The 15,430-nt window shown below is 32.6% G+C and overlaps 3 protein-coding genes across 3 annotated transcripts; 1 reads left to right on the top strand and 2 right to left on the bottom strand.

The window, feature by feature from the left end:
• Positions 1-1,251: 1,251 nt before the first annotated feature.
• Positions 1,252-4,018, bottom strand: MONOS_16477 (uncharacterized protein; the record flags this gene model as incomplete). Its single annotated transcript, XM_067869385.1, has 2 exons — positions 1,252-1,991; positions 2,272-4,018. 2 exons carry the CDS (start codon positions 4,016-4,018, stop codon positions 1,252-1,254), a joined length of 2,487 nt encoding a protein of 828 aa, XP_067730988.1.
• Positions 4,019-4,751: 733 nt separating this feature from the next.
• On the bottom strand, positions 4,752-7,371 carry MONOS_16150 (uncharacterized protein; the record flags this gene model as incomplete). The annotated part of the gene is made up of 4 exons (XM_067869066.1): positions 4,752-4,805; positions 4,838-5,921; positions 6,288-7,253; positions 7,355-7,371. The coding sequence occupies 4 exons, from the start codon at positions 7,369-7,371 to the stop codon at positions 4,752-4,754; spliced, it is 2,121 nt and encodes a 706-aa protein (XP_067730987.1).
• A 90-nt stretch (positions 7,372-7,461) lies between these two features.
• Positions 7,462-15,141, top strand: MONOS_13563fu16151 (uncharacterized protein; the record flags this gene model as incomplete). Its single annotated transcript, XM_067866276.1, has 1 exon — positions 7,462-15,141. One exon carries the CDS (start codon positions 7,462-7,464, stop codon positions 15,139-15,141), a length of 7,680 nt encoding a protein of 2,559 aa, XP_067730986.1.
• Between the last annotated feature and the right edge of the window lie 289 nt (positions 15,142-15,430).

Raw genomic sequence — 15,430 nt, 5'->3', positions numbered from 1 at the left:
TTTTATTTATTTTTATTTCTCAAATATGATTATGTAATCAATTTAAATACGAAAACGAAAAAGCTCAGAACCAAGTAAGACTCCTTGGCGCAATTGGTAGCGCGTGAGACTCCAGATCTCAAGGTTGGGGGTTCAATTCCCTCAGGGGTCAAAGTTTTTATTATATTATTTTATTGATGTAATTATTTTTTTTTTTAAATGGAAATGATAAAAATTCAAATAAAATCAATTGTGACTGAAAATGTTTCCAACATAAAATGTCATGCTTATAAGATTTCACCTTTTAATATATAAAATCTGCATCAAGCGTGGTTTTACATAATTTCTTAAATAAATAAATATATTTCAAAATTCAATAAATTGAAATTCAAAGCGTTCAAACCTTTTCTTGACAAAATGCGTTTGGCTCAAAATTTTCTTCAACAGAGGCTCTGATTTTGTCGGCTTGTTCAGTAACAACTTTTGTACATGATTCTTTAACAGTTGATGGAAGATGCTCGCAAACAGATTCCAAAAGAGATGTTTCCATTGGATCGATTATGCTATTTATTAAGTAGTCGTGAAATTTTGTAACATATTTAATACATTTTTCGCAAATTCCGCTTTCATCTAATTCACTTTCTTCTGGCAAAGAAAAGCTCTTCAAAATTAACAATATTAATGAAATCATTTTTGCTGATTTTCTTTAACTTTAATTGAAATATATTGCTCAAAGATTCGCATGATTTCTTGATAAAGTTGAATCCTTCGCAAGCTACAGTGAAACATTTAATATGGGTGTATTATTATCCCTTTAATGATTGAACAGAACTCTTTCAATTTGAATAGCTGTATTTAACATATTGTTATATACATTTGATTTTTGCAAAAATCAAATTTTCAATTCAATGTTTTTGTGAAAAAAAGAAAATTGAAAATATTCATACTTTCATATTCGAACAAAAAATGAAATCAGAAATATAAGAAATATTATTCTATACAAATCAACAACCGTATCAGAATTTAAATTTATGATTTAAAACATTTGTTGTTGAATTTTTTCTGATTTTGTTATTGTCTTTGAAAATCGATTTTTCCAATCCCCAGAAGAATAAGAAATGAAAAAGAGATAAAAATATTTCATGCATTCTTCAATCATGTGATTGCATGCAATTTCAAACAATAAATAATAAAATTATAAATATAAAATTAATAAATATTTGTATAATAAATAAATAAATTTTTTAATTTAAATAAATAAATAAATAATTTTTATAATTTATTTATTTTTTTTTGTTTTTTAGTTGGAACAGGCATTTTTGGTAAGCGATGAAGAGTTTTATTCATTTTGGGAGGAAGAGTTGGCATTGGAGAAGAAGAGAGAAAAGAATGCTTGGAATAAGAAAGAGGAATAACATGCATAGAAGAAGGAGAAGAAGAGGAAGAGGAAGAGGAAGAAGATTCGGAGAAATACGGAGAAATAGAAGAAGAAGAAGAAGAGGAAGAAGAGGAAGAGGAAGAAGAAGATGGTAATGTTGATTGAATTATGAAGTGATTTTCAGAAGGAAGAGGAAGAAAAGGATTTTCGAAAGAAGAAGAAGAAGAAGAAGAAGAAGAAGAAGAAGAAGAAGAAAGAGGAGAAGAAGAATGAAATGAAGAAGGAAAAGAAGAAACATAAGAATTCAGTTGTTTTGCAGCTAAAGCTATTGCGTCTTCTTCTTCTTCTTCTTCCTTCTCATTTTCTTTTTCTTCTTTTTCATCATTTTCTTCTTCTTCTTTATCAACATTGTTATTATGATTATTATTCATTTTATCATCTTTTAATTTTTTTTTCTCGTTTTCATTGAAATCTTTCGAATGAGCATCAAAATACGCTTCCGGAAACGATTTTTGCAGCTCAGAAACAGAAGTTGGAGGAGGAGGAGGAAGAAGAGAAGAAGAAGAAGAACGAGAAGAAGAAGAAGAATGTGTTGTGGAAAGAGAATCAACTTCATATGAAGGCATAATTTGCTCTGATTTGAATAGGAAAATTGAGAATAAAATAAAATAAAATAAAATAAAATAAAATAAAATAAAATAAAATAAAATAAAATAAAAAAAAAAAGAGAGAGAGAGAGAGAGAGAGAGAGAGAGAGAGAGAGAGAGAGAGAGAAAGAGAGAGAGAGAAAGAAAGAAAGAAAGAAAGAGAAATAGAAAGAGTTAAATAGAAATGTAAAGAAAGATATAAAGAAAAAAGAAAAAAGAGAAACAATAAAAGAAAAAAAGAAGAATTTTCATTAATTAAATGCATACTTGCTGTGTCATTGAACAATGTTGAGTTTTCATTTGCCATTTGATAACATGTCATTTCTTTGTTTTCATTCTTTTCTTCTTCTTCTTTCTCTTCCTTTACCCTTCCTTTTCTTTCTCTTTCTCTTCCTTTTCTTTCTCTTTCTCTTCCTTTTTCTTCTTTTTCCTCCGAAAAACACGTATTTTCAAGCGCTTTTTTCGTTTTTTGAGCGAAAATTGGCGAATTTGACGGCCTAAGACGATGAAATTCTGTTTGTTTTGCTGTTTTTCTGTTGAAATTTGAACAAGGAGAGGAATTAAATGAAGAAGAACGAGAAGAAAGAGGAGAAGAACGAGAAGAAGAAGAAGAAGGAAAACGAGAAGAAAAAGGAGAAGAAGAAGAAGAAGGAGAAGAAGAAGAGGAAAAACGAGAAGAAGAAATAGAAGAAGAAGAAGAAGAAGGCGAAAAAGAAGAATTTCTGAAAACAGGGCGAGGGAAAGGGAAAAACATCCCAGGGCCATTTCTTGGCACAAAAGAGAAAAGAGAAGAAGAAGAAGAAGAAGAATTTTCGGAGAAATACGGAGAAATAGAAGAATTAAAAGAAGAAGAAGAAGAAGAAAGAGGAGAAGAAGAGGAGAAAGAAGAAGGAAAACGAGAAGAAGAAGGAGAAGAGGAGAAAGAAGAAGAAGAAGAAGAAGGTGTTTGTGGAATGATTGGTTTTGTGTAAATAGAAGGATGAAAAGGAGAAGTGGAAGTGAAAGGAAAAGAAGAAGAAGAAGAAGAAGAAGAAGGAGAAGAAAGTGAAGAAGAAGTTTCGGAGAAATACGGAGAAATAGAAGAAGGAGAAGAAGAGGAAGAATTTATTCCTTTTGTTGGAGAATGAGAAGGAGAGGAAGAAGAGGAAGAGGAAGAAGAAGGAGAAGAAGAAGAAGAAGAAGAAGAATTAAATAAAATATGATTTTTATTGTTTATTTTCTCTTCTCTTTCTCTTCTTTCTCTTCTTTCTCTTCCTTCTCTTCCTTCTTCATTTTCATTTTTCATTTCCTTTTCTTTTTTAATAATTACTTCTCTTTCTCTTTCTTCTTCTCTTCTTCTTCTTTCTTTTTGGGGAGTTTGAAGAAAAGATTGTAAATTTGAAGAAGAAGAAGAAGAAGAAGAAGAAGTTGATGATGATGATGATGAAGGCAAAGAAGAAGGGAGAAGAAGAAGAGAAGAAGAAGAAGAAGAAGAAGAAGAAGAAGAAGAATTAAAAAAAGAAGAAGAGAAAGAAGAAAGAGGAGGAGAAGAAGAAGAATTTTGATTTTGATTTTCATTTTCATTTTTCGGGTAAAACAAACGAGAAGCAGTTGGATAAGGAGATTTTGAAGGAAAATGACTTGAAATTGTTTTCGTTCTTTTTTTGTTGTTTTGAATGGGAAGAGAAGAAGAAGAAGAAGAAGGAGGAGGAGGAGGAGAAAGAGGAGAAAGAGAAGAAGAAGAAGAGGAAAATGAAGAAGAAGAAGAATTTGAAGAAGAAATGGAAGAAGAAGAAGAAGAAGAAGAAGATAAAGTTGATTCAACAACTTCTTCAGTATTATCAACAGATTTCGAAGTAATATTCAAAATTTCTTCTTCTCTTTCTTCTTTTTCTTTTCTTTCTCCTTCTCCTTCTCCTTTTCCTCCTTCTCCTCCTTCTTCTTCTCTTCCTTTTTCTCTTTCTTTTTCTTTAAATTCTTCTTCTTCTTCTTCTTTTCCTTCTTCTTCTTCTCTTTCTTTTCTTTTTATTTCCATTGCACTTATACTTCTTCTATTCATCTTATTCTTTTTGAACATTTCTTCTTCTTCTTCTTCTCTTTCTTCTTCTTCTCCCTTTTCTTCTCTTTCTCTTTCTCTTTCTCCTTCTCTTTCTCTTTCTCTTTCTCCTTCTTCTTTTCCATTTAAATTTCTCTTTTTTGAATAAATTTCTTTTGAATTTGAAGAATATGAACGAAGAATTATCGTTGGAGAAGAAGAAGAAGAAGAAGAAGAAGAAGAAGAAGAAGAAGAAGAAGAAGAAGAAGAAGAAGAAGAAGAAGAAGAAGAAGAAGAAGAAGAAGAAGAAGAAGAAGAAGAAGAAGAAGAAGAAGAAGAAGAATATGAAGATTTTGGCCTGTTAAATAAAGGAGAACGAGAAGAAGAAGAAGAGGAAGAAAAACGAGAAGAAGAAGAAGAAGAATAAAAATTATGTTTTGGAGGAAGAAAAGGAGGAGGTGTGGTTATATTTGTGGAAGGAGAACTGAAATAAAGTGGCTTAATTTCATTTGACTTGGCAAATTTTGATGATTTTGATGAATTTGATGAAATTTCTGGTTTTTTTGAATTTTCCTTTGAATTTTTTGAAAAATTTGAAAAATTTGATCTTTTTTCTTGATTTTCTGTTATTTTCTCCTCTTTTTCTTCTCCTTCTTCTTCTTCTTCTTCTTCTTTTATTTCTTCTCTTTTTTCCTTTTCTCTTTCTTCTTCTTCTTCTTCTCTTCTTCTTTCTTCACTTAAATCCCACTCTATTTGACTTCTTCTTATTCTTTCTGTTTGGCAGTGGCTGAAATTATCATCGGAGAAATATGACAAAACCGGAGAAATAGAAATTGGATGAGAAGAAGAAGAAGAAGAAGAAGAAGAAGAGGAGGAGGAGGAGGAAGAATTTTCGGAGAAATACGGAGAAATAGAAGAGGAAGAGGAGGAAGAAGAAGGAAAACGAGAAGAAGAAGAAGAAGAAGAAGAATTTAAGTCTTCTAAATTGAAATGATGAGAAGAAGGGAGGGAGGAAACGGAAGGATCAATGTAACCAGAAAAAGAAGAAGAAAAAGAAGAAGAAATAACATTTTTGCGGTTAAAACGAGAAGAAGAAGAAGAAGAACAGGAAGAAGAAGAAGAATGAGAAAAGGAAGAGGAAGAGGAAGAGGAAGAGGAAGAGGAAGAATTTGGATTTGAAGAAGAATTTGAAGAAGAAGAAGAAGAAGAATTTGAAGAAAGAGAAGAAAGAGGAAGAGAAAAAGAAGGGTTTGAAGTGAAATTTGGATGAATTTCACTTTTTTGCGGTGTTTTTGAAAGAATTTTGTGAGAAATCGATTTTGACTGAAATTTTGATTTAACTGGAGATTTTGTGGAAGAAGAAGAAGAAGAAGAAGAAGAAGATGATGATGATGATGAAGAAGATGATGAAATGGAAGGAGAAGAAGAGGAAGAGGAGGAAAAAGATGAAGAAGAAGAAGAAGAATTTTTATTGTTATTTATTTTTGCTATTTGTTCTTCATTCATCAAATTTTTATTAATTTCTTTTGAATTTTCATTAAAATTATTCCCTTTTTCGCTCATTTGAAGCGGCCGCACATGAAATTCCCCCGTTCGCGGAGTCATAATTTCGACTTCATCAAAATCCACTTTTTCTTCCGCTCCCATTTCAATTTCTTCGATTTTTTCTGTTTCTTCTTCTTCTTCTCTTTCTCTTTCTCCTTTTTCATTTTCTCTTTCTCTTCTTTCTCTTTCTCTTCTTTCTCTTCCTTTTTCTCCTTCTCCTTCTCCTTCCTTTTCGTTTATTCCTCTTCTTTCAGTTAATTGAAGAAGATGAATGTCATTAAAATTGATTTCTTCTTTTTCTCTTTCTTTTTCTTTTTCTCTTTCTCTTTCTCTTTCTCTTTCTTTTCTCGAAGTCAAACTTAAAATTTCTTCAGCATTTTTTTGAGTCAAATTCGAATTATTCAAATAATCTTCAGAAAATGCTAATTTTGGAATGGAAGAAGAAGGAAGAAAAGGAGAAGAGGAAGAGGAAGAAGAGGAAGAAGAAGAATTTGAAGAAGAAGAAGGAAAAACGGAATTTGAAGAAAGAATTTTTGTTTGATTTTGATGAAGTGGAGAGGAAACAAAAGAAGAAGAAGAAGAAGGAGAAGAAGAAGAGAAGGAGGAAGAAATTAATTTTTGATTTTTGATAGAATCCGAAGAAGGAAGAGAAAAAGATTGAGGAAGGGAACGAAAAGAAGAAGAAGAGGAGGAGGAGAAAGAAGAAGAATTTTCGGAGAAATACGGAGAAATAGAAGAAGAAGAAGAAGAAGAAACAGTTGGATAACGAGAAGAAAGAGGACAAATTGAATGGGGTGTGAGTGAATGAGAAAAGCTTCGTGAAGAAGAAGGAGGAGAAGAAAAAGGAGAAGAGGAAGAGGAAGAAGAGGAAGAGGAAGAAAGAGAAGAAGAAGAAGAAGAAGAAGTTGAACAATCACTTTGAGAAGAAAAACGATGTGTGTCTAATGCTCTTGGCGTCTGTATCAATTCCTGTGCTTCTTTCATTGCTATCATTTCTTCTCTTTCTCTTTCCTTTTCTCTTTCTCTTTCTTTCTCTCTTTCTCTCTCTTTTTCCTTCTCCTTCTCCTTCTTTTCTCCTTCATACCCCCAATCAACCATTCCCAAATCTTGCCCTGAAAAATCCCCTTTCCGCCTTCTTCTCGGTGACACTGCAGAAGAAGGTCTTGTTTTATTATGGTTTTGCTGATTTTTTCTCGAAAAAATCTGTTTTTCTCTTTCATCATCAGAGTTAAAAGTCAAATCCATTGAAGATAAAAGTGGATTTTGTTGTTTTGTGGGGATGCTTGAAAACGGACGCTCTCTTTTCGTTTGTGCACCAGAGCCGCTAAAATAAGCTGGAGGAGAATACGATGTGTTGGTCCATGCTGATGAAAGGGTTGTATGCTGAACAATTGGACGATTGGGAATTCGTGGAGATAGCTCAATTCGCGTTGTAGAAAATAAACTTCGTGATGGTGGAACAAACGATGATTTTCCGTTTGCGTATTTCTCTTTGAATTCTTGTCCTGCTGTAAGAGGTTTGCGGTAAACTCGAAAGTCACCATAAGTATATGGACCATCAGAATTAACATGTATGACTTGCGTATCACTAAAATGTGAAATATTAGAAGTTAGATAAGCAGATTTTTCTTCAGGAATACGCATTGATGGTCGTAAAGGCGTTCCTATCATTTGTAAATCTGGATAATAACTATAAAGTGATATATGTGTGAAATAGAAATATAGAAAAAATAAACGCGTATGGAAACGCAACAAATATGTATTTTAATACAATAAATTCAAATGTCAAACCTTTCTTCATTTTCCATCACGAAAAACAAAAATTTAAAAAAAGTTTTGATCGATTCTCTTGTAACAAATTTTGAATAATATTTAAATGTGGCAGATGAGATCTGAAAATGAGCAAAACCAGTGATAATGAGCCTATCGAAAAGATTTCATTAACTACTTCGATTTTTTCAATGATAACATATCTGGATCTCAGTAATGCAGGGATAGACGACTTACAACTATGTGAGCTTGCAGCAAATGTCAAATCAAATACAAAATTATCTGTTTTGCTTCTTCATAATGTTGAATCGAAGTCCAACAGCGATAAAACCGGAGGAAAGTTAAATGTTAAATCACTTATTACTGTACTTGATTTTTTGTCAACGATTAAGCGTGCTTTTTATTCATATGGTCAAAGTCATCGTTCTGTTTTTGCATCAGTTAAAAAGGAATCATTATCAAATCTTTTACAAGACACTAATCAAAATCATACTGCTAGTACATCCGTTTCTAAGGCTGTTTCAGATTTCATTTTTCAGGCTCTTCACAAAAGGCCAAGTTTTTTATCTTTGCCTCAACATGCTAAAGTGAAAAGCAGTTGTGCCATATCTGAAACAAACAACGATCCAAGGAATTTTCTTTTACCAACAAATCCTTATTCCGATGATGAAGAACATTCACAAAATTCAGCTGAAAATGCAATTGGCGAAAGAGGAGCAATTGCTTTAAGCTCTGTTCTGCCAACACTTTCTTCGCTTGAATATTTTGATATTTCTGGAAATCCAATAACGAAAAAGGGAATCATGTCACTTTTGCTATCTTTGTCAAGAAACAGAAAAGTGTCATCTTCTGAAAATTCTCAGCCCTCATTAAGCTATTTCGGAATTTCGCTTATTTCTGAAGAAGGAGAAGTGCTTCTTGAAGGGAAAGATGTGTCTGTTTTGATGAATGTGATGATGATGCAACCTGAAATGGTGTTTGACGGAGGGTTTTTGTGCATAACTCCCCCTGATTTGTGGGAAAAGGAGGAAGAGGAAAAAAAAGAAGAAGAAGAAGAGAGAAAGGAAAAGGAAGGGGAAATGAATGAAGTAAAGGAAATCACTGAGAAAGAAGAAGATGACGAAGAGAAAGAAGAAGAATACGAAGAGGAGGAATATGAAGAATACGAAGAAGAATATGAAGAAGAGGAAAATGAAAATGAAAAAGAAATAGAAGTCGAAAATGAAAATGAAAAAATTGAGAATAAAGAAAAATTTCAAACAATCAACGAAAAAAAGGAAGAAAACGAGAAATGCAAAGAAAACGAACAAATTGAAAAATCTGAAGTTAAACCATCAAATTCAAATTCTCTTTCAAACACACAAAACTCAATTTCAAATCAATTTTCTTCTTTTCAATCAAAAGACGAAACATTTCATAATTCTTCTAATCTTTCTTCTTCTATTTCTCCATCATCATCATCATCATCTTCTTCTTCTCCTCCTTCTTCTTCTTCTCCTCCTCCTTCTTCTCCTTCTCATTCTTCTTCTTCTTCTTCTTCTCAAAAATTTCCTTCTTCCTTCTTGCAATCTCTTCCTTTATCTTCTTCTTTCTCTCAAAAATCAAATTCTTTTCCTTTTTCTCAAAAATCTCTTCAATTCACAAATTCTTCAATGCAAAATTCTTCTTCTTCCTCCTCTTCTTCTTCTTCCTCTTTTTCTTCTCCTTCTTCTGAAAATTCTTTTTCCTCTTCTTTTTCTTCCTCTTCTTTTTCTTCCTCCTCCTCTTCTTTTTCTCCTTCTCCTCCTTCTGTTTCATTTCATCGTTCAAATCATTTTATTCCAATGAATCAAATGAATTCTTCTTCTTCTTCCTCTTCTTCTCTTTCTCCTTCTTTTCCTTCTTCTTCCTCTTTTCACATCAAAATATTTCATTCTTCTCCTTCATTCACATTTCCATCACAAAATCAATACAAATATAAAACACTTAATCCTTTATCTTCTCCGTTAACTTTATCTTCTTCTTCTCCTTTTTCTTCTTCTTCTTCTTCTTCTCTTTCTTCTTCTTTGATTTTTCCTTCTTCTTCTTCTTCTTCTTCTTCATTTCAACAAAATTCTAATCAAAATGACATGTCAAATTCATTTTATTTCAATGAAATCCACAAAAACACTCAAAATTCATTGAAAAACAAAGAAAATGATGATGATGATAATGATGAAATAAACAATAAAAGCCGGAGAAATAGAAGCCATCGGAGAAATAGGAAAAATCGGAGAAATCGGAGAAATTCACAAGAAAGCGATTATTCTCATAAACACCGTCATAAAAATCATCATTTTGAAAAGGAAAACAAACATTTTCATTCAAAAAGTTCGTTTTATTCAACAAATGATGAAACAGAAGAAAGTTATCAGGAAAAGAAGAAGAAGAAGAAAAATGAACAAAAGAAGAAGGAATTGAATAAGAAGACAAGAGATAAGAAAGGAAAAAAGGGAAAAAGCGAAGAAAATGACGATTCAATGAATGAAGAAACAGAGGAAAACAAAAGAAAAATAGATTTTTCTTCTTCTTCTTCATGTTCTCCTTCTCGTTTTCCTTCTTCTTCTTCTTCTCCTTCTTCTCTTTCCTCTTCCTCTTCTCTTTCTCATCATCATCATCATCATTATCTTCCTCATTCAATTCACAAACACATTTCAAACACTCAAAAACCATCAAAACATTCAAAACATGCAAAACATTCAAAATCTTCTCATTTTTCAAAAAGAAGAGAAGAAAAATATGATCAAAATTCAGATAATTCTTCTCTTTCTTCTTCTTCTTCTTCTTCATTTTCACCTTCATCTTCTCATAAATCACATAAAAATCAAAACAACAAAATAAAAAATCAATTTTCTCCTTCTTCTTCCTTTTCTTCTCTTTCTCGTTCTCATTCTTCATTTTCTCCTTCTTCTCTTTCTCCTTCTCCTTCTTCTCTTTCTTCTCCTTCTTCTCTTTCTTCTTCTTCTCTTTCACCAAAATTCCATTCAATTCGTTCATTCAAAAGCGACAAAACAAATTCTTCTCAACAAATTCCTCTTCCTCTCAAAGAAAATGAAGAAGAAAGAGAAAGAGAAAGAGAAGAAGAAGAAGAAAGAGAAGAAGAAATTAAAGAGAAAAGGAAGAAGATAAAAAGGAAGGAGAGAGAAAAAGAGAGGAAAGAAGAGAAAAAGAGAGAAGAAGAAGAAGAAGAAGATGATGATGATTATACAATAAATTCAATAAAAGAAAGGGAAAAGAAGAAAAGAATAGAGAAAAAGAAAATAGAGAAAGAGAAAGAAAGAGAAAGAGGAAAGGAAAAAGGAAAAAGGAAAGAGAAAATGATGAAAAAACAAAAGAAATCAGAAGAAAATTATTCTGAAGACAAAGAAAAAGATGAAAAAGATGAAAAAGAAGAAGAGAAAAAGAAAAAAGAGAAGAAGAAAGAAAATAAAAAGGAAAATAAAAAGGAAAAAGAGAAAGAGAAAGAAAAGGTGAAGGAAGAAGAAAGAGAAAGAGAAAAAGAGAAAAAGAAAGAAAAAGAAAAAGAAAAAGAGAAAGAAAAGGAAGAAGAAGAAGAAGAAGAAAGAAGCAAAAAATTGGATGCGGATCAAGTTTTGGAGGAAATAGCGAATGAGCTGATGAATTGGATAGAAGAACTGGATTTGATCAAAGACGATAAAGAAGAGAAGAAAGAGAAGGAGAAAGAGAAAGAGAAAGAGAAGGAGAAAGAAAAAGAAAAAGAGAAAGAAAAAGAGAATAAATTGAAGAAAGATGAGGAAATAAGTGATGAAAACGATGAATCAAACGAAAATGAGAAAGAAGAAGAAAGTACTGCAAAAGGGAAGAAAAAGAACCTTAAAAAGGAAGTGCAAAACAACGAAAACATGTCAAAAAGGAACAAAGAAATGAAAATGACACAAATTCCATTTCAAAATTCTTTCAAAGAAAATATTCCATTTTCTACTAAAACAACACAAAAAGGAGGAGGTAATATTGAAGAAGAAGAAGAAGGAGGAGGAGGAGGAAGAGAAGAAGAAGAAAGAGAAAGAGAAAGAGAAATGGAAAAAACGGAAAAAATAGAAAAAACAGAGAAATTCAATCAAAATCTTCTTTCGACGCCTTTGTTTCTGTTTGAAAACGATGTTTTTGGCAAACAAAACATTCTTTCTAACAAATCGCCTTTTGAAGAGAAAAAACATATTTCTCCAACAAAATTAGAAATTAAATCTTTTCCTTCTTCTTCTTCTTCTCTTACTTCTTCTTTTTCTTCTTTTCTTTCTTCTTCAGTTAAACCTAGCATTTTCAATGACCATAATAACATAAATAGATTTAATTCTTTAAATTCTTCTTCTAATTATTCGAAGCAATATTTATCTTCTTCTCTTCCTCTTCCTCTTCCTCCCCTTCCCCTTTCTTCTTCTTCTCCTTTAAATTCTTCGTTAAATTCTTCTTCTTCTTCTTCTTCTTCTTCTCTTCTTTTGTCTCAACTTGAACATTCTCCAATGAACTCTCAATTTTCTCAATCAAAACGTTACACAGAAATATTTCCTTCTTCTTCTCTTCCTTCTCTTCCTCCTCCTCCTCCTCCTCCTGTTTCTTCTTCTTCTCTTCTCCCTCTTCCTTTTCGTTCTCGTCTTTCTTCTTTTTCTTCTTCTTCAATTTCTTCTTCTTCTTCTTCTTCTTCTTCTTCTTCTTCTTCTTCTTTCCCTCAACTGAATATTTCTCGTTCTTCTTCTCTTTCTTCTTCCAATTACAACTCTTCTTCTTCTTCTTCTTCTTCTTCTTCTTCTTCTTCTTCCTCTTCTTCCTCTTCTTCCTCTTCTTCTTCCTCTTCTTCTTCTCTTCGTTCTTCTTCTCCTTCTTCTCCTTCTTCTCTTATCATTTTCCCAAATCAACTCAAATTGCTTCATTCTTCCAATCACAAACCAATTCTTCATCCTCTTTCCATTCCTTCTTCTTCTTCTTCATTTTCTTCTATTTCTCCGATTTCTCCTGTTTCTCCGATGGATTTCCCAGATTTTATCCCGAATAAGTTGTACGGTTTGGAACATTCAAATCCTCTTTCATCGCCTCTTTCAGCAAAAATTGCTCAAAATTCGAATTTTGATGAAGAAAGGAGAAGAAATTTGAAAGAAAGAAAGAAGAAGAAAGGAAAAGAAGAGAAAGAGGAAGAAGATGATAACGAAGAAGAGAAAGAGAAAGAGAAAGAAGAAGAAAGAGAGGAAGAGAAAGAAAATAAAAAAGAAGATAAACTTGAATCAACAACTTCTTCTTCTCCTTCTCTTTCTCCTTCTTCCACAATATTCCCTCCTCCTCCTCCTCTTCCTCTTCCTCTTCCTTCTTCTTCTTCTTCTTCTTCTCTTCCTTTTCTCTCTCTTCCTCCTCCTCCACCACTTCTTCTCCCTTCTCTTCTCCCTCCTCTTCCTCTTCCTCTTCCTCATTCTTCTGATCAATTGTTGCCATTAACAGCTTCATCAGTTTCAACTCATTTTTCTTCTTCTTCCTCTTCCTCTTCACTTTCTTCTTCCTCTTCCTCTTTTCATTTTCCTTCCTCTTCTTCTTCTCCTCTTCCTCCTCTTCCATCTCTTTCTCTTCCTCCTTCCTCTTCTTCCTCTCCTTCTTTGTACCCTTCAAATTCCTCTTCCTCTTCCGCTTCTCCTTCTCCTACTTCCCTTTCTCAAAAATCGCACAAAAAATATGATAACAAAACAACAAAGTCTTCTTCTTCTTCCTTTTCATCCTTTTCTTCTCCTTCTCATTCTTCAATTTCCTCCTCTTCTCCTCCTTCTCCTTCTCTTCTTCCTTCTTTTACTTCTTCTTCTTTTGATTCTTCTTCTTCAATTTCAGATGAAATTACTCATCTTTTATTGTCTGATGCACAAAATTACAATATATCAGTTGATTTGCAGAATGAAAGAGAGAAAGAAGAAAAGGAAGAAGAAGAAGAAAAAGGAAGAGAAAAAGGAAAGAAAAAGGAGGGGAAAGAAGAGGAAGAAGAGAGAAAAGAAGGAGAAGAAGGAGGAGAAGAAGGAGGAGAAAAAGAAGAAGACAAAAAGAAAGATGGAAATGAAAGTGTTTTAAGTGGAGAAGAATTGAAAGATGAAGAAAGAAAAGAAAAAGAATATGATGAAAGAGAAGAGAGAGAAAGAGAAGAAAGAGAAAGAAAAGGAAAAGGAAAAGAAGGAAAAGAAGAAGAAGATGAAGAGAAAGAAGATGCTAACACAAAAATTGAACAAACACAAAATGATCAAATGGAAAAAGACATACAGAAAGAACAAAAATTGAATGATGAAAAGGAAATTGAATCAAACGAAAAAGAAGAAGAAAGAAAAGAAGAAAAGGAAGGAAAAAGAGAAGAAACGAAAGAAAGAGAAGAAGAAAGAGAAAGAAAAGAAGAAGCAAATGAAGCAATATCATTAACGCCAACACAAAACAAAGCATTGATAAATCAGAAAGTGATGAAAACTCCTTCTTCATCATCATCATCTTCTTCTTCTTCTTCCACATCTCCCTCTAACTCATCCATTGGAAATTCTTCCATTCGCTCACCTTCTTCTTCTTCTTCTTCTTCTTCTTCTATTTCTCCGTATTTCTCCGAAACTTCTTCTTCTTCCTCTTCCACCACATCTTCCTATTCTTCTTCTCTTTCCTCAAAACGTTCAATCACAAATGCCGATGCTTCTCATTTGTTTGCTGACTTAATTCCTTCTTTGTTGGACAGAAAAAATCAGAAGAAGAAGAAAGAGAGAGAAAAAGAGAGAGAAAGAGAAAGAGAGAAAGAGAAGGGGAAAACGAAACAAGGAAGAACAAGAGGAGGAAATGGAAACTTGAATGAAACAAATGGAAAAGAAGGGAAAGGAAAGAAAAATAGAGAAAATCATTCAGAAATGAAGCTGAAAAAGAAAGAAGATGCGATCATTGTGAAGAACAAGGGATTTGCAATGGAAGAAGATGTGAATGTTAATCAAACAGAATTTCAAAAGAGAAAAGAAAATGAAAGAAAAGAGGAAGAAAATAAAGAAGAAGAAGAAGAAGATGATGATGATGAAGGAGAAAGAGAAGAAGAAGAATTTGAAGAAGACGAAGAAGAAAGCGGAAGAGAAGATGAAAACACAACAGAAGAATCAGATGAAAATGAACTGAAAGTGATGATAAATCCATTGCTTGCTATGAAATTAAACAGACAAATGGTAGAATTTACTACTACTACTACTACTCCTCCTTCTTCTTCTTCTTCGACCTCAACTTCAACAACAACAACATCATCAATAACTTCTTCTTCTTCTTCTCTTCCTCCTCCAACATCGCAAGAATCTGTTCTTTCTTCTTCTTCTTTTTCCTCTTCTCCTTCTCCTTCTCCTTCTCCTTCTCCTTCTCCTTCTCCTTCTCCTTCTCCTTCTCCTTCTCCTTCTCCTTCTCCTTCTCCTTCTCCTTCTTCTCCTTCATCATTGCCTTCATCTTCATCATCTTCTCCTCCTCTTCTTTCTTCTTCTTCTTCTTCTTCACAAGAACTTATTCCTCCTCCTTCTTCTTCCTCTCCTCCTCCTTCTCCTCCTTCTCTTTCCTCCAACACACCTCCATCACTTGATAACTCATCCATATCTTCTTCTTCTTCATCTTCTTCTCCTCCTTCTTCTCTTTCTCTTTCTCCTCCTTCTTCTCCTTTGCCATCTTTGCCTCTCTCTCTTCCTCCTTCTCTTCCTCCTTCTCTTCCTCCTTCTCTTCCTCCTTCTCTTCCTCCTTCTCTTCCTCCTTCTCCTTCTCTTTCATCCATTCAGGATGTTTTATTGGCATCTGGAATTGTTGCCTGAAGAAATTGAAAAAGAAAGTTAATTTTCTTTTTTCTTTTTGTTTTTGAAAGAAAATATTTATTCCTTTTCTTTCTTTTTATCTTTTCGTGTCTGAATTTTTAAGCAACTATCGATATTTCTTTCTTTTCTTTCATTTTTTTGAGTATTTTTTTGAATAAAATAAGTTTTTACATTCCCTTTTCATCAAAATAGGAAATGAACTTCTATTTGTGTTTATGCTATATTTTCACCATTTAACATTTATTTTTTTATTTTATTTTATTTATTTTTAATTTATTTTTTCTTCCAT

The sequence above is a fragment of the Monocercomonoides exilis genome (assembly GCF_001643675.1).
Source record: "Monocercomonoides exilis strain PA203 chromosome Unknown scaffold13-1861174, whole genome shotgun sequence".
In the NCBI taxonomy this organism is placed as follows: domain Eukaryota; phylum Preaxostyla; order Oxymonadida; family Polymastigidae; genus Monocercomonoides; species Monocercomonoides exilis.
Note: the sequence above shows the minus strand (reverse complement) of the source record. Positions and strands in the feature narration are given on the sequence as shown.